Source organism: Heloderma suspectum, chromosome 1 (assembly GCF_057233095.1).
Source record: "Heloderma suspectum isolate Gila_16-S chromosome 1, 16-S_ref, whole genome shotgun sequence".
In the NCBI taxonomy this organism is placed as follows: Eukaryota; Metazoa; Chordata; class Lepidosauria; order Squamata; family Helodermatidae; genus Heloderma; species Heloderma suspectum.
This window is the reverse complement of record NC_139458.1, coordinates 17,538,996-17,557,946: the sequence shown is the minus strand read 5'-3', so window position 1 is coordinate 17,557,946 and position 18,951 is coordinate 17,538,996. Positions and strand designations below refer to the sequence as shown.

The window sequence follows — 18,951 nt, the reverse complement described above, 5'->3', positions numbered from 1 at the left end:
GCCAGGCCCTAAATTCCATGTACTTAGGTGGAAGAACAAAAAAAATTATAGCTCTTTACTTTGACTGATTTTCTTGAAAAACGCAAATTTTACCTGCGGCTAGCACAAAAGCCATTGGACCTATCTGAACTTTGGCAGGCTCAGTCAGTTCCACAGGGGCTGCCAGGTCCCCAAATTCCATGTACTTAGGTGGAAGCACAAAAAAATTATAGCTCTTTGCTTTGACATATTTTCTTGGAAAAAAAAACAAATTTTACCTGTGACTAGCACAAAAACCCCCCTTCATGGATCACTGCCTTGTTGTGGCGAAGGGGCTTGCGTAACTCAGTGAAGCCATAAGCTATGCCGTGCAGGGCCACCCAAGACGGACAGGTCATGGCAGAGGGTTCTGACAAAATGTGGTCCACTGGAGAAGGAAATGGCAACCCACTCCAGTATTCTTGCCAAGAAAACCCCATGGAACGTATCACAAGGCTAAAAGATATGACGCCGGAAGATGAGCCCCTCAGGTCGGAAGGTGTCCAATATGCTACTGGGGAAGAGCAGAGGGTATTTCCAAGTAGCGCCAGAAAGAGTGAAGCGGCTGGGCCAAAGCTGAAAGGACACTCAGCTGTGGATGTGTCTGGCGGTGAAAAGAAAATCCGATGCTGTAAAGAACAATATTGTTTAGGAACCTGGAATGTCAGATCAATGAATCAAGGTAAGCTGGAGGTGGTCAAACATGAGATGGCAAGATTGAACATTGACATCTTGGGAATCAGCGAACTAAAATGGACAGGCATGGGCGAATTTAATTCAGGTGGCCATCATATCTACTATTGTGGGCAAGAATCCCTTAGAAGAAATGGAGTAGCACTCATAGTCAACAAAAGGGTGGGAAAAGCAGTACCGGGGTACAATCTTAAAAATGATAGAATGATCTCAGTACGAATCCAAGGCAAACCATTCAACATCACAGTAATTCAAGTCTATGCCCCAAACACTGAGGCCGAAGAAGCTGAGGTTGATCGGTTCTATGAAGACCTACAACACCTTCTAGAACTAACACCAAAAAAAGATGTCCTCTTCATCATAGGGGATTGGAATGCTAAAGTAGGAAGTCAAGAAATCACCGGGATAACAGGCAGGCATGGCCTTGGTGTACAAAATGAAGCAGGACAAAAGCTAATAGAGTTTTGCCAAGAGAACATGCTGATCATAGCAAACACTCTTTTCCAACAGCACAAGAGGAAACTCTACACATGGACGTCACCAGATGGTCAATATTGAAATCAGATTGATTATGTCCTTTGCAGCCAAAGATGGAGAAGCTCCATACAGTCAGTAAAAACAAGACCTGGAGCTGACTGTGGCTCAGATCATGAGCTGCTTCTTGCAAAATTTCGGCTTAAATTGAAGAAAGTAGGGAAAACCACTAAACTGTTCAGGTATGACCTAAATCATCTCCCTGATGAATATACAGTGGAGGTGAGGAATAGATTTCAGGGATTAGACCTGATAGACAGAGTGCCTGAGGAACTATGGACAGAGGTCCGTAACATTGCTCAGGAGGCAGCAACGAAATCCATCCCAAAGAAAAAGAAATGCAAGAAAGCAAAGTGGCTGTCTGATGAGGCTTTACAAGTAGCTCACGAAAGAAGGGAAGCGAAAAGTGAGGGAGAAAGGGGAAGATATACCCAACTGAATGCAGAGTTCCAGAGAATAGCAAGGAGAGACAAGAAGGCCTTCTTAAATGAACAATGCAAAGAAATCGAGGAAAACAACAGAATGGGAAAGACTAGAGATCTCTTCAAGAAAATTGGAGATCTCAAGGGAACGTTTTGTGCAAAGACGGGCATGATAAAGGACAAAGAAGGCAGGGACCTCACAGAAGCAGATGAGATTAAGAAGAGGTGGCAAGAATACACAGAAGAACTATACAGGAAAGATCTGAATGTCCCTGATAACCATGATAGTGCGGTCACTGAACTTGAGCCGGACATCCTAGAGAGTGAAGTCAAGTGGGCCTTAGGAAGCATTAGTAACAACAAAGCTAGTGGAGATGACAGTATTCCAGCCGAGCTATTTAAAATCCTAAAAGATGATGCTGTTAAAGTGCTGCATTCAATATGCCAACAAATCTGGAACACTCAACAGTGGCCACAAGACTGGAAAAGGTCAGTTTACATTCCAATTCCAAAGAAGGGCAACGCCAAAGAGTGTACAAACTACCGCACAATTGCGCTCATTTCACATGCCAGCAAGGTGATGCTCAAAATCCTACAAGCTAGGCTTCAGCAGTATGTGAACCGAGAACTACCGGAAGTACAAGCTGGGTTTCGAAGAGGCAGAGGAACTAGAGATCAAATCGCCAACATTCACTGCATCATGGAGAAAGCAAGAGAATTCCAGAAAAACGTCTATTTCTGCTTCATTGACTACGCTAAAGCCTTTGATTGTGTGGATCACAACAAACTGTGGCAAATTCTTAAAGTGATGGCAGTACCAGACCACCTTACCTGTCTCCTGAGAAACCTGTATGAGGGTCAAGAAGCAACAGTCAGAACCAGACATGGAACAACCGATTGGTTCAAAATTGGGAAAGGAGTACGACAAGGCTGCATATTGTCACCCTGCTTATTTAACTTATATGCAGAGTACATCATGAGAAATGCCGGGTTGGATGAATCAGAGGTCGGAATTAAGATTGCTGGGAGAATTATCAACAACCTCCGATATGCAGACGATACCACCCTAATGGCAGAAAGCGAAGAGGATCTCAAGAGCCTCTTGTTGAGGGTGAAAGGGGAGAGTGCAAAAACTGGTTTGAAACTCAACATTAAAAAAACTAAGATCATGGCATCTGGCCCCATCACTTCCTGGCATACAGAAGGGGAAGAAATGGAAGCAGTGACAGATTTTACTTTCTTGGGCTCCAAGATCACCGCAGACGGTGACTGTAGCCATGAAATTAAAAGACGCTTGCTCCTTGGGAGGAAAGCTATGGCCAACCTAGACAGCAGAGTAAGAAGCAGAGACATCACCTTGCCGACAAAGGTCCGTCTAATCAAAGCTATGGTTTTCCCAGTAGTAATGTATGGCTGTGAGAGCTGGACTATAAGGAAGGCTGAGCACCGAAGAATTGATGCTTTCGAACTGTGGTGCTGGAGAAGACTCTTACGAGTCCCCTGGACTGCAAGGAGGTCAAATCAGTCCATCCTAAAGGAAATCAACCCTGAGTGCTCATTGGAAGGACAGATAATGAAGCTGAAGCTCCAATATTTTGGCCACCTAATGCGAAGAGAAAACTCCCTGGAAAAGACCCTGATGCTGGGAAAGACTGAAGGCAAAAGGAGAAGGGGACGGCAGAGGATGAGATGGCTAGATAGCATCACGGATGCAATGAATATGAACTTGAGCACGCTCCGGGAGAGAGCGCAGGACAGGAAGGCCTGGCGTGCTATGGTCCATGGGGTCACGAAGAGTCGGACACGACTGAACGACTGAACAACAACAAGCACAAAAACCAATGGATCTAACTGCCTGAAATTAGGCAGGTTCAATCAGGTCCATGGGGGCTGCCAGGTCTCCAAATTTCATGTATTTATCATACAAACTAAAAACATTATGGCTGTTTGTTTTCCAATGCAATGTAATGGGAAAATGTAAAAAAAAAAAAAAAGGCAATTAGGATAGCTCAAAAAGATCCAGGGCACAGCTCAAAAAAGATCAGGAGCCCTTGCAGAAGTGGGCCTCTTTTAACGACGCCCTTGATTACCCACCACATCAACTAGCCTGTCAGACACCAAGCAAGCCATTCAGCTAAGACTTTCACTGAAGCTGCAAAGCTAACACAGAGCACTTAACCCCCCTCCACAGGGCAACAAAAGGGAAAAGAAGGAAATATACCAGTCTAGGAGGAATGCAATCTGGATTTTCAGTGACGAAGTGAGAGGGACAATAACTGAGAAAAGGGCTATCGTGAAAGTGCCCTCTTTAGGTCTTCTTCCTTTACTCTCATCATACAGAGTATTACTCTGTAACCCCACACTTAGTTTACCACATTTCTGTAGTCTTCCTTCAGCCTCTTTTTGCTGTTCATAGAATCATAGAATAGTAGGGTTGGAAGGGGCCTACAAGGCCATCGAGTCCAACCCCCTGCTCAATGCAGGAATCCAAGTCAGAGCATCCCTGACAGATGGCTGTCCAGCCTCGTCTTGAAGGCCTCCAGTGTGGGAGAGCCCACCACCTCCCCTGGTAATTGGTTCCATTGTCGTATTGCTCTGACAGTCAGGACGTTTTTCCTGATGTTCAGCCGGAATCTGGCTTCCTGTCACTTGAGCCCATGATTCCGTGTCCTGCACTCTGGGATGATCGAGAAGAGATCCTGGCCTTCCTCTCTGTGACAACCTTTCAAGTACTTGAAGAGTGCTATCATATCTCCCCTCAGTCTTCTCTTCTCAAGGCTAAACATGCCCAGTTCTTTCAGTCTCTCTTCATAGGGCTTTGTTTCCAGTCCCCTGATCATCCCCATTGCCCTCCTCTGAACCCTCTCCAGTTTGTCTGCATCCTTCTTCAAGTGTGGTGCCCAGAACTGGACACAGTACTCCAGATGAGGCCTAACCAGTGCTGAGTAGAGGGGAACTAGTACTTCCCGGGATTTGGAAGCGATGCTTCTATGAATGCAGCTCAAAGTAGCATTGGCCTTTTTTGCAGCCACATCACAATGTTGGCTCATAGTCAGCTTGTGATCTACCACAATTCCAAGATCCTTCTCGCTTGTATTGTGGTTGAGCCATGTATCCCCCATCTTGTAACTGTGCATTTGGTTTCTTTTTCCTAGGTGCAGAACTTGGCATTTATCCCCATTAAATGTCATTCTGTTGTTTTCTGCCCAGTGCTCCAGTCTATCCAGATCACTTTGAATTTTGTTTCTGTCTTCCAAAGTATTAGCTATCCCTCCCAATTTTGTGTCATCTGCAAATTTGATTAATACAAATGTTGAAGAGCACTGGGCCCAGGGCTGAGCCCTGCGGTACCCGACTCGTTACCTCTCCCCAGTTTGAGAACTTATCCCCATTGATAAGCACTCTTTGGGTCCGATTCTGTAGCCAACTGTGGATCCACCGGATCGTTGTTTCATCTAGCCCACTTTGAGCTAGTTTGCTCATCAGGAGATCATGGGGCACTTTGTCAAAAGCTTTGCTAAAGTTGAGATATATGATGTCTACAGCATTCCCACGGTCTACAAGGGAGGTTACTTGATCAAAAAATGAGATCAGATTTGTCTGGCAGGACTTGTTTTTGACAAATCCATGTTGGCTTCGAGTAATCACGGCATTGTTGTCAAGGTGCTTGCAGATGGAACCCTTTATCATCTGCTCCAGAATTTTCCCAGGGATTGATGTCAGACTGACTGGTCTGTAGTTCCCAGGTTCCTCCTTTTTACCCTTTTTGAAGATAGGGACAACGTTAGCCCTCCTCCAGTCATCTGGCACTTCCCCCATCCTCCATTATTTCTCAAAGATAATAGACAGCGGTTCTGAGAGTTCTTCTGCCAGTTCCTTTATTACTCTAGGATGCAGTTCATCTGGCCCTGGAGATTTGAACTCATTCAAAGTCATTAGGTGTTCCTTGACCATATGCCTGTCGATCTCAAGCTGCAATCCTGCCCCTTCAGCCTGTACTTCGCCTTTGCCAGGGGGCTCATAGACCCTCTTTTGGGAGAAGACTGAGCCAAAGTAGGAATTGAGCACCTCTGCCTTTTCTTTGCCATCTGATATTGTTTTGCCATCCTTATTTAATAGCTGAACCACCATTTCTTTCCTCTTACTATGCACGTAGCTGAAGAAAGCCTTTTTGTTGTTTTTAGCATCCCTTGCTAACCTCAGCTCATTCTCAGCTTTAGCCTTCCTGACGCCATCCCTGCAATTCTGTGCTATCTGCCTGTACTCTTCCTTTGTTACTTGGCCTTCTTTCCACTTCCTATATGTGTCCTTTTTTGTTTTCAGGTCATCCCTAAGCTTTTTGTGAAGCCACACTGGCTTCTTCTGTTGTCTTCCACCTTTTCTTCTTGTTGGAATTCTTGTTCCCATGTCTTCTCTCCCCACTATCTTGGCTCCCCCTTCGCCCAGTTTAGCAGCAACAGCAGACGTAACTTCTGCTCTGAGAAAAATTCATATGCTGAGGCATATGAATTCACTTCAGGGGTGAATATGCTTTTCACCCCTGAAAAGAGGAAAAGGGGCAAGAAGAAGAGCGAGATCAATGAAAGATAATGGAAGAATCAGATATGGGACAAAGGAGGGGGAAACGGGAGGGGGAAAAGGAAGCACATGAAAAAGCGAGTTCTTGTGATCCTGCATTTAAAACGGAAGCAGAAAGCTCCATTTTAAATGCAGGATTTTAGGCAGGTGTAGAGATGCCCCAAGAAAGTCAAGGCAGTACATGGCTCTCCCCGTGTCATGCAAACGTAACACAGATAGGATCACATGTGTAATTTCCACAGAAGATGCATATTTGGCAGAAGTCCCAAGAAACTTACTCTACAGACAGGTACCTTCTCTGCAAGACGGAGTAATGCAGGGGATTGTTTCTTTCAAGTAATTTAGAAGGCTTATGTTACGAACACAAACATACTTTTAAGCTGCTCTTTCCCCAAAGCACATCCATGCAAAAAGCTGCATGTGGATTTGGAATTTGCCTCACTTGTAAGAGGTGGATACAGCCCTTTCACTTGCTCATCAGCTACTTGGCTGTATTTTTAAAAAGAAGCTCTTCTGCAGCTCTTCATGTCTTGTTCATATGCAGCAAGAAGGTTTTGCCTTTTTAATTCCATGAAAGCGCACTTTTTAACAAGGAGGTTTAAAGCTGATTTGTTACTATGATGATGATGAAAGTGCCAAATTTAAACAAGTCTTGCACCATGTAAACCTTTACACAGACAAGCCTTTAAGGAAGCGACTAATCTTAATACAGTTGCCGTGTGTCAACTACATTTGCTTTAAAGCAGCAACTACCTGTCAGCAGGACAGACACAGTAAAACCATGGCACCTATCTGAGATACTTTGACTGGGGGGGGGGGGGTAGAGAGACGTTCACCATCAATTTTTCCATGGCTTTGACCTGCAAAGTTATTTTTGAGAAAGATGAAATGGTCTCTGGCCTACCCTGGATTTAAAATTATTCTTTTTAAAGAGGGAGGCTATGCAAAAAAAAAGTTGAGACAATTCTCTCTTAGAACTATCACATATCCCCCATTTGTTTCCTTCTATTGGTGCAAGTTTCCCTTTTACAGCTCAGTTTCTGTAATGGGATGAAAAAGCTTTTGGAATGGGAGGTAGACACTTCCTGCAATGCTAAGGGCATTCTGCCAAATTCCTTCATGATTCATCTGATAACTAAAAGTTACAAATCACAGTGGCCGCCAGAAGTCAGTTTGCAAATAAGAGCCTAGGAAACTGCCTTATACAGAGTTGGACCATTAATCCATCCAGCTGAGTAGAATTGACACAGACTAGCAGCAGTTCTCTGAGGTTTCAGGCAGGATTTGTTCCTAGCCCTGCCTAGAGATGCCAGGGATCAAACCTAGGACCTCCTGCATGCAACATAGGGGTTCTACCTCTCAGCCAGGACCCACTTGAAGCCACACATCTCCACAAAAACACATTCATTTTCCTGACGAAGATAGAAATCCTGTGAACAATCCCAGAGGTCAAGCAAATGGGATTCCTCAGCATATATCCTGAACAAAAACCAACAGAATCAAGGGCAGTCTGCAGTCCCCAGGAAGTGCTGGAAAGTTGGTGAGATGATGCTGGTATGCCCACATTAGGACTTCTTCACACCAACTGGTTCCTTTCTAGTAGACAGTAAAGTGCTATACCCCCCTATTTCCCTCCTATGATGGGGTGAATAGAGCAGCATAAGGATAACTCTGAATGAACACCTCAGCCTTCTGTGTGACACAGCAGGCTGATATGCTAATTCGAATAAACCTCTGATGGCTGGAAGAAGGGCCTCCAAATCCTGGCTTGGAAACAGATTTTTGCCAGTCAAGAGATCCACGGTAGCAGCCCCATCATTGCAGACTTTTAATCTATCGTGGGACGTATTATGGGGAACTTTGTACCTCTTTAACGAAGAATATGTCATCTTGCAACAAAACCCAAGAAAAGAGTGCTAATCAGTCATTCCACCTGGGATATAGTAAAACCGCACTACCTATCCCTACTCGTAGGTCCCTTCCAACCCTACTATTCTATGATTCTATGATATCCCTGGGCATGCTGCAGTACAACATGTCTGTGTGAACACACCCTTAGAAGAGACACTCAATAGCATGAAGGCTCACACACGTATTTGCTGTTGCACACTGGACACTCTAAATTTGGAAACTGATCTCTAGCCCATAACAAGATTTTTCATTTGTAAAAGGGATAAGGATAGGGTGGAAAAGCAGGCCCCTTAAAAAGGACTGTGAACATGCACGCTTTCAATACCTTGTAGCTGTGTATTCCAAGTATACTAAGACTTTTAAATACTACAGCCACCAGCAGGGATGGTGACAGGGTAAGGGTGCCTAGGGCAAGGTGTCTTCCTGCCGCCACCCATCCAGGCAATGCAAAGGGGTCTCTTTCTTTCTAATTTTATTTTCTCCCTACGGTGGTAGGGAGGCTGTGAAATGAAGGGACAAAGTAGGGCCCAGAGGCATTCTGGGGAAATAAAGATGGCAGGCAGCTGCAACCACACCCGGCACTTCACTTCACAGTGTGCCCATTGTCCTAGTAAAAGTGTTTTTTAAAAAAGAGAAAGGGGTGATGGTGACTCAAATGAGCCTGAGCCATTGTCCCACCATGCTTGGCCACCAGGATCCTACTGCACAACAAATTTGCTCCTTCACACAGGCCAGTAAGTGAACAGCTTGCATTAATCCACAATACTAAAGCCCTGAGTTGCTCCGAATTAAGCTTTGGATAGGGTTTCTTTCCTGAATTCAATTCATCTAAGCTATTAACAATTCTAAAGCATCCTTCACCTCACAGAATTCTCCTGAGAAGCCTTGAGGACATAGACACCGGAATCCATTGACCAGATTATCACAGTGACCTGCATTTTGACATGGGTTGCTCATGCATTCATCAACTTCTGTTTCACAGTTCTTTCCCGTGAAACCATGAGGGCAAGCGCAATGATAGCCATTCACTTCATCCTAAAGAAAAGATTGAAAAGAGTGTTTATTTTCAGGGGATACTGGAAACAGACTTTCATGTAGACATTTTCACAACAGTAAATGCAATCCCTCCCGCGCTTTTTTTTTTTTAAAGAGAGAGGCGGGGCTGAGGCCACCTGTGCTTGAGGCAACTGAGCTCACTTCCCTACAGCTTTTAATCCAGACTCATGGACGTGACCTGCTACTTTGGGGTCCTCTGATATCCACCTCTCTCCACTGTGGAAAGTGACTTTTTCTGCCTACTCACTACCTCCTGCCTTTTAACAAGCTGCTGACCTAGTGCTTTTTTTAAACACACTGTTCTCAGGAGAAGACAGTTTGGGGTGGATTGTACTGGGACTTTGAAAAGCCTACATGATGTGGGAAACTGATCACATATCCAAGTTTGATACCCACAAAAATAATTCTATTAAATTATTTTCCTTTACCAAGTCTATGTTCACTGTTCCCAACATTCATCGATATGTGTAGCAGGTCTAGTTAACTATAGTTAAAAGGCTAAGTATTAAAATCAGGTTTATTATTCCAGGATAATTGCTGGAATGTTGTTGTTTTTTTTAAAGAAAGAAAGGCACTAGCTCCTTCCAACCATCTAGTACAGAGGCTGATGTCACAGAGAAGCTACATACCAGAGTAAGTAGCTCAGCAGTTCATGTTTGAATTTTTAGAATTCTTGGACAACTGCCATTTGGTACTATTACTTAATCAGTTTGCTCCAAAGCCATACTATGAACATTTCAGTGGGACAGTTCTTCCTATTTGCCATCCAAAATGCTGACATGGACCGGACTTGAGATATTCTACTCAAAGCTTTCTTTAAAAAATGGCTTAGTCAAAGTATTCCTAGGTAACCCTAGTACCATAAGCACAGGGGGACTTATAGGAGGCCAGACCTTCTCCAGGATATTTTAGAGCCCTTCCTTGAAGTTTCAGTATATATTTTAAGGAATCAAGTCAACCAACAGCCCTGTTATTTGCAGAAATGGTGGGGTGGAGGAGAATTCAAACAGTATACTACCCAATTCCTTTTTAAGGAGTAAGCCTGCTCCAAACTGATAGGCACTTAAAAACAAATCAATAACAGAAATACATTTCAATGAACTACTTGGACATGTGTAATGGCCTCAGGAGTGTAACCTGTAGTTTTAGAGGGGCCTAAAGATCCATAATGCTTTGCTTAAGTTCATTATTAGAGCAATTTCCTTGCTAGTGGGCCTCTTGAGCATGTGAGATAAGTCAAAGGTCAACAGCGCGACCTCAGCACATTCCATGCTAAGGAAGGCTAGTATCTTATCAGGGCCTAGGATGTGCCTGAGAAGTGAGGCTATGTTTATGCCAAGCTACAGGTGGCTGTGCTGGGAAAGTTCTGATTGTTTTTCTTCTGCACAAGCACTGTTAGCCTATGCTGGGAAAGTTGCAGATGAACGCTAATTAACGCTTGCTGCTGTCATGCTGCCTCACTGCTAATGTGTATGGTATAAAACCCATCTTAACCCATGGTTCTGGGTTCAGAGAAGCTGTCTGATCCAACCAGTGGGTATGCCTGTGTGCTGTAAGTACTCAATAAAGGCTCCTTGTAAGCAAACCTGGATCTGACTTATCATTATCTCGGCACCTCCAAACCTTCGCAGCCCACGGCCGGGGTATACAATATGATCCAGCAAAACGTTCAAATTTAGGGTCTCCGATTTCATGTGAAGTGTTACGCATGTGCTTACATTCCTCCCATTTAAATCGATGGGAGTTAAATGCTCAACTTAGCTGGATCATACCCCATGTATTTAGATGGTCCTGGTTTCTCATTAACTTAATGTGTCCCCTTGCTAGTATATCCTTCAGTCCCCCGACATATGGTGGACACATAGCATATATATAAGGAGGCCCTCAAACATAGCTTTACATAGGCTTCCCATATCCTTTAATCTACTCCTAACAATGCACAAGCAATTTAAATAAACTGTCACACTTAACTTGAGCTAGTGCAAGGCAAAATGTTCTCAGGAGAACAGTGGCTCAAATATTTTATGCTGCCTATAAGAACTCAGCCTGTTGGCTATTCCTGAGCAGTTATTGGTTTGCATGTGGATAGAAGAGCGGGGTGGGGCTGAGCAGGCACTGGCAAGTTTGGTAAAAGGTGATCTTTGCAATGCAGTGTTTGAATTTAAAGTGCTACCTTAAAAAACAAAAATTAAACACAATTAACTCAGCCTTACCTTACAAGTCCCTCCATTCTGACACTGCCCATGACAATCATTAATATCTAGGGATAAAATATGCAGGACATTAAAAATAAAAGACTGGAACTTGAGTGAAATGAAGAGACTGAAGACTAACGAGTGATGTCTGTTCATTTCAAACAGTCAATCTGATGTTTTCCAGAGGAAAGGAAACACAACATGTATGGGTGATGCAAGCACTGAAAAAGCCCAAATGATCATTTCAGGCAATACGCAACATAAAATGCCATATGTAAGTTTTCTCCAAGACCAGAGTTCCCCAACTACTTTCAGTTAGTTCATTCCACAACCCAAAAGCTAAGGCTTTAGATGCAAGGAAATATCTGCTAAAGGAGTCACCATACATGGTTCTTTGAAAGGCTTAAAATTTACATTTATAAATGATGCAGAAGCCTTAAGTTAAGAATTAAGAACTATGTTCCATTTTAGTCTAGAAATAAAAGCTCTTTTAGGGTCAAATGTATATACTTGAGATTAAATACTGACTGATGTGACAATTTACTCCTTTCCATCCTGGAATGCAGTCACAGTAATATCCACCAATAAGATTTTTGCAAGAATGAGCATTAAGACAAGGTTTCCCTTCACACTCATTAGCATCTGTGAAAGAAGAGAAAGAAAAGCAGAGAGTGAAGAACAAACCCAGAAAGACTACCCTTGCACCAAAGCAAAGCTTTCATGCTTCCCAAATATCAGCAACACATCACTTGCTACGTTGATATGTTTGCTGATATTTTCAACATGCATGCTGCATCCTTTTCCTTAAACAGCATTCAATGGGTAAAGATTCAGATTTTATAATCATATTGAAATATGGTGAAAGTAGCTGAGAGAGAAAGAGCTGATCTTACAAGTTACCTCTCCAAGTCTTTGAAAAAAGTAATACATCTTAGTCTGGGGAACTGTATGAGCAGTGGCTGTTTTTGCACCAGGAGTTTTTCAACTGGCAGTTTAATTGTGGATTATGTGTAACACACATCCAGCACAGAGTACATCTAAGAACATGTACAGACGTGGCAGAAAATGCAGCATTTTGGAGGAATGGATAGGTTCCTCCATTTTTGCTACAACCTATTGCAGTTTAAGAATATTCAGTCAGAAATCCCTCATTCATGCTGAAGTTCTGCCATTTTGGTTATCATAGCTGGACCAAATGGCCCATTTACCTTTGCGTTTTGGTTGATCCCTGTCACAAACAAGCCAGTTTCATGTCTGGAGGGAGTGCTTAATGGTGTATTACACCTCAAGGATGAGTTCAAGGAGTAACGGACAAATAAAGCCTGCCCATGCATCTGCAAATTTAGCTCAGATGCTTCCGTGTGTCCCTGAGGCATGCATATATCAGAGGACAGACATATGGGTCAAACAAGGTGCAGGAATAGGGGAGGAACCAATGACCACAAAATATGAGCCAAAACCTAGCACACAGTAGCTGAAAAGTGCAAGCATACACTACATTTAGCCACCATGGAATTAAGGCCACCGCTATCATGCCAGAGACACCTTCATCCACTCTTCTAGTTCACATCAAGGCAGGGAAGAATTCTTCACAGAATTTAACATGCCTATATATAATGCAGAGCTGCTGCACACAAAGGTAGTTTACACACCCCAGTTCTTCCACTAGGAACCATTTATACAAGACGACTGCAACATAGTGAAAAAAACAAATGCAATTCTTGTTCAAAGTCATCTTTCAAGACCAGGCGCTTTCAAGTGTCAAGACTTACCAAGCTGGCAGGTTGCCCCATTCCACTGCTGTGGACATATACATTCAAACCCAGCAACACGGTCAACACAAGTTCCACCTCTAGCACAAGGGTTAGATGCACACTCATCAATATCTAGGGAGGGAAACAGTGGTCTGAGACAGCTTTAGAACCACATACACATGCTTCCATAGCAGAGGAAGGGGACCGAGCTGTATTTAGAGCAGGGGTGGAGAACCTGTGCTGCTCCAGATATTTGTACCACTAACTCCCTTCAGCCCCAGCCAACATGGCCAATGACCTGGGATGGTAAGAGTTACAGTGCAAAACATCTGGATGGGCACAGATTCACCACCCCTGCTCTAGAGAAAGGCAGTCCCATCCTACCACTTTGAAAACCATCAACTCAGCCTCTGATGGACCTACATCTCGCATGTTCAAGTGTCAGGAAAGGGTTTTACACATGCCAGAACAGTTCAGCTATACCACATACACAGTCATAGGTAAACATATGTATCAATTCATCCTTCCATGATTTTAAGCATGGGAGTTGCAGAAACCATCCTGTGATTTTAAAGTGTATCACGGAAAGGTGCCATTAAAAGCAGGGCTAAATGGAAATGCTTTTTCACAATCTGCGTCCTCCCATTGTTCCCATTTGTGTTCACTAAAGGCCTTCCATTTAAAATCAATGTATATTGCCACACTGACTATAAACACTGTAAGACCTTTCAGACCGAGGGAACAGAGTAGCGCCAGCATAAAGACATTAGGCAAATCATTCTCAAGTGGTGATTTCAGATGCTACTACTGGAAATGATCAAGTTCAGCTGCTCTCAATAAAACTAATTAGCACCTTGTTGTTTGCATAGTGGTTAAACATGAAACATAGCCATGCTGCTCTTCCTTTATTTTAGGAACACAATGTTCCCTGATCTTAAATTTTTATCACAGAACAGAACTGCATACCTATCACTTCTGTCCTTTGAACAGCCTTCCTTGCAGTTACATTTGGGACAGTATCAATGCTCATATTTAGTTATTTTTATTAGTAATATATACACTTAATAACATAGCAACCAAACTTACTAGATAATTCTTTGTTAAGCAACTACACTTATTCGGTGGCATGTCATGTTTAACTGACTAACCTGCAACATCAACCAAAAAGCTTTTGATTGACTAAAAAGATGCCCATTTAATAACTGCACAATGCATTTTTGAAGTTATTCAATACGGGTTTATCAAACCTACAGATGGAAGTTGCCATCTTAAGAGGCACCTCTATCTTCTCACAAAGGAAGTGATGCTATTTCCAAGATGGTGCCTCCTGAGATACACATCCTGCTAAGACAAAGAATCTAGGTTTCTCTCTTGAGATGTATTGTTTTATTATACAATTTTAATCAACTCAACTCAAATAACTAAGATCTCTTTAACTGGATTACAACTCCATTATTATTATTATATAAAAGGAGGAAGTGTGACTTAAATGCACTTCAGGAACATCCAACTATTACATTCTCAAGTGCTGAAGTGAATGTTTACATAATCCGTTTCTTTCATCAACAAGATATAAGTTACACTACTTATGAACCAAGCTGTACCTACCATTAGCACATGTTGGTCCATTCCATCCCTTAGGGCACTGGCATTTAAAGCCTGATGAAGTTTCATGACACGTTCCACCATTAGCACATGGATTTGATACACAAGCATGCTCAGCTAATGAGAAAAGAACAGCACCTGAGTCCAGGTTTAAACACAGTCTTTCTGAGCATCTAAGGAAAGCATGGCCTCTGCTTCATGAGAGCCTTCAGCCATCTTCCTTAGCTACTGGGTTTGCTATCAGGAGCACACAGTAGATTTAGACACACATTTCTCTGCTTCTGTGGGAGAAGAGAGAGGATTGCCAGACTCTGGCAGTTATCTGCTCTTGCATCAATTACTGCTCAGATTATGCCCATCTCATGCAGCACAAGAGGGCCCATTTAGGCCTAACTCATAACCATGGATTCATGTTACATGAATGAGCCCACAAGAAGCCTCAGAATAATGCATTCCCACCAGATGTGCCTCCTCCCCAATCACATGCCCCAGTTCTCTAAGTCTGATCCTTGTTGGCCTATCTGGATGAAGCTGTGAGCTATGGTTTGCTGCTAGCTATGGCTTGCTGAGAACAAGGCTCAGAAGTGGGAAATTTCTGAGCTCTGGTGAGGGGTGGGTGGGAAGATGACGGAGCAGGTGAGCCCAAGTCTCCTCCTGGCTTGTTCAGGTGTGAGTGGGCCCACGGTCTCGCCACTTTGCAAAGGCTTTGATATACAGCAAATAACAGAGTAATGTAGCTGCCTTTGGATTTAGTCAGCAAAGTACTGGCAAATGTATCAATACCTCTGTTTCCTTTAATCACCAAAGCTGTATACATGGGTCTTCCTGTCTTCCCAGGAATAAGGTATCTGTGTACGATGGCTTTACAAGAACATGTGAACTGTTCGTACAATTGTACTGTTACTGTCACTCTGAGAAACGCCACGTCTCCCAAACACCATTATAGGTTGTGAGGATGGGCCTTGTCTTTGTTAGAGATTAAGTCCCAAATGCTCAGCTTTTTACTTTCTGATAAAATTTTTGGATTAGAAAAGACATGCTACTGTTGCCAGTACCGATTTCGCAGTTCTTTCCAGAGTAACCGTCTTGGCAAGCACAGCTATATTCATCTGGTTCTGTATTCATGCAGGTTCCACCATTCACACATGGATGATGATTTCCACAGTAGTTCAGATCTAGATAGAGAAAAGATGGGGAAAAATTCATGAGACAAAAAGATTCAGAATTACTACATGGAATCTCTTGAGAGAATACAAGCAGGCAGAATACCTTTCTAGCTTTAATTCACGTGCACCCTCAGCCACTATCTCCCTTAAATGCATTTTATATTGTATCGGTCACTGGTTACCCTACCATCTTCCCAGTGCCCATTTAATTTAATTTAATTTATTTATTTCATTTCTATACTGCCCAACAGCCAAAGCTATCTGGCCAGTTCACAAAAATTAGAACCACAAAGCTTCCGCCACGCATTAAAAACGTGGTTGTTCAGGCAAGCATTTGAGTTAGGTTAGGGTATTTTTAGAAAATGATGTTTTTTACTGTAGAATTTTATTATTTTAAACTGTTCTATTATATACTTGCACATCGCCCAGAGTGGCTGGGTAACCAGCAAGATGGGCGAGAAATAAATAAATAAATAAATAAGACGTAAAGTCAAGGTTGGGATAATCACATAGGAATCAATGCATCAAGCCTTCACATAGTAAGCTTACAAGCTCCCAAACTCACCTGTTGCACTGAAGCAAGCAGGGAAGTGGCACCAGGGACTTAGAAAACAGATGCTGTGTACTAAACACATACTTGCATAAACAGCTGATATCAGGTGACCAGTTAGTAATGAGATTTATTAATATTAACAACAACATGGACGTTCAGTACCTTTGTTGCACAGGAGACCACCCCAGTTGGTTTCACATTTGCACTCCCATGGGACATTGCAACTCCCATGAGCACAGCCTGGGTAGGGGACACACTCATCACAGAACTGTCCCTGCCATCCGTAATTACACCTAGACATAAGTGCATGTTAAATGTTAGCAACGTAATGCTTAATTATCTATAATACACATTCAGAGCATTACATTTATTATTTAAAGCAGGCTAATTATTCAGCATGGAACAGAATACTGGAGAGTTCCTGTGTTTCCCTCTTTTAGAATGTGTGCCTCTCTCTGTACTAGCCATACTTTACATAAGGATTAAAAACAATCTGGTAATTCCCAAGGGAATAAAACTCCAGCTAAGATACCCATTTTTATAACTGTGACAAACTACCATATAGGGGAGAAATAAATATAGCTCCATTGCAATGAAAAATCCCACTTTTTTTTTAATTTTAAGTACACAAAAAATACTTATTTGTACCCTGCTGGAGAGTAGGGAGGGAGGCTGGGGCATTTGTTCTCAAGCATCATTCAATTTTTTGAGGCCCAAAGATAATCAAAGATGCAAAGCTCTAATTAATTTTAAGTTGCAGTCTTGCAGACTGGGATGCTGCCCAACTCCCATTTACTTCAATGGGATCTAAACAGGCGACATCAGGATTGCTGTAATCTTAGGCACATTTATCCCTTAATAAATCCCATCTATTTCAATGAGGATTACTCCCAAGTATATATGCAGAGGACTGTAGGAGTAATAATATTCTTTAAGCTCATACCAGTGTCCCTGCTCATAATAAATTAAAACATAATGTAGAGCAGGCATAGGGATAGGGAAATTGGTGCCTTCCTATTGTTTTGGACTACAACTCCCATAATCGCTGACAATTGACTGTGCTGGTTGGGGCTTATGGGAGTTTAGCACCAGGTTGCCTACCCCTGATCTAGGGAACAATGGTCCTGTTCGTTAACAGCTTGCTTTTAATATTCCAATTATTATTCACCCCTCACCCACTCTGAGAGCTCAAGGCACACAACAATGCACCTACAACACATAATACAAAATAAACCACCCAGTGCCTATTTAGCCCTGCCAAGTAAAGGCCTGCCAACGAAGAGCGGCCTTGTAACATTTCTAGAGAATAAGGCAGGTTTGGACACAGCCTCCAGAGGAAGCTGCACCATAAAGCTGTGGCAGAGCGGACATAGGTAACACTTCTCTTATATGCCTGCCTTCTGGGCAGTGCATAGATGCTAGGTATTGAGAAACTCTGACAAGGTTTACAAGAGATGGTAATCGCATGGTTTAGAAGCCATTGAGGGATGTGGTTAGTATATAACCCCTTGAACTAACCCAAGGAGACTTCAGATGACCAGAGCAATCCCCCAAACAGCATGCTCCTTGCAAGAGAATTCAGTTTTACTACCAATATTTTGATTCACACCATTGTTTTATGCTGTTGGAAAAGGCATAAATGGAAGAGAAAAGTGCAAACGTTGCCTCCATTATACTGGCATACTAGATAGAAACAAACAACCTTGCTTTTGTGAGGGCTAGTGAGAATGATATTTTTCTATATTTTTATAGAACTTCATATATCAAAGTATTTTATCATCATGTCTATTCTCAACCACCACTTTGTGGGTCAATCACTAATTATTCTAGTCTGTAGATGAGAGATGGTGGCCCACAGTCATCTAAAATCTTCAATAACTGAGACAATTTTCTCTCTCTCTCTCCCCTCTCACTCACTCTCTCTCAGCTGGATCAGACCAAGAGTCCATATTGTGCTGCATCCTGTTTCCAACAGTAGCCAGCCAGATTTATACCCTGCTTTTCATCCAAGACTGCTCCCACCACAGCTTAGAATTAAAAGCTGCCCCCCTCCCAAATATGGAAGACGTTAGTGGTACATGGGTGTGCTTATGGTAGGCTCTTCTGGTTCCTGGCAGTTGATGGCATGGTCTCTGTTCCAGACTTTAGGGCAGGGGTGGGCAACCTTTTTCAGCCTGAGGGCTGAATTCCAATCCGGGAAAGGTCTTAGGGGATCACATTCTGTTTTTCGGCAGGGCAAAAATGTTATTGCTACTATCTTAATCCGACTCAGAAGTAAGCAGGACAAGACTTCTGCAAGTCTACTCAGAAGTAAGCACGACTGATGAACTCCGCAGCACTTTCAAGAACATCCCAAATTCCTTCTGCCTGTCTATGCAGAAGCATGAGTAGCATGTCTACTCACAAGTAAATAAGACAAGCCTCTGCTTGTCTATTCACAAGTAAGCAGGACTGAATGATTCAGCA

At 42.8% G+C, this 18,951-nt stretch overlaps 1 protein-coding gene across 2 annotated transcripts in view; it reads right to left on the bottom strand.

The window, feature by feature from the left end:
• Positions 1–18,951, bottom strand: part of JAG2 (jagged canonical Notch ligand 2) — a 126,093-nt gene that overhangs the window by 32,463 nt on the left and 74,679 nt on the right. The window contains exons 6-12 of one of the 2 annotated variants that reach the window (XM_084837244.1): positions 16,648–16,778; positions 15,822–15,941; positions 14,770–14,883; positions 13,180–13,293; positions 11,936–12,049; positions 11,426–11,472; positions 9,018–9,191 (exon numbers count right to left, since the gene is read on the bottom strand). In XM_084837244.1, the coding sequence (XP_084693370.1) occupies positions 9,018–9,191; positions 11,426–11,472; positions 11,936–12,049; positions 13,180–13,293; positions 14,770–14,883; positions 15,822–15,941; positions 16,648–16,778 (814 nt within the window). The remainder of the gene's footprint in view (positions 1–9,017; positions 9,192–11,425; positions 11,473–11,935; positions 12,050–13,179; positions 13,294–14,769; positions 14,884–15,821; positions 15,942–16,647; positions 16,779–18,951) is intronic. The other variant, XM_084837249.1, reaches the window with a different exon arrangement.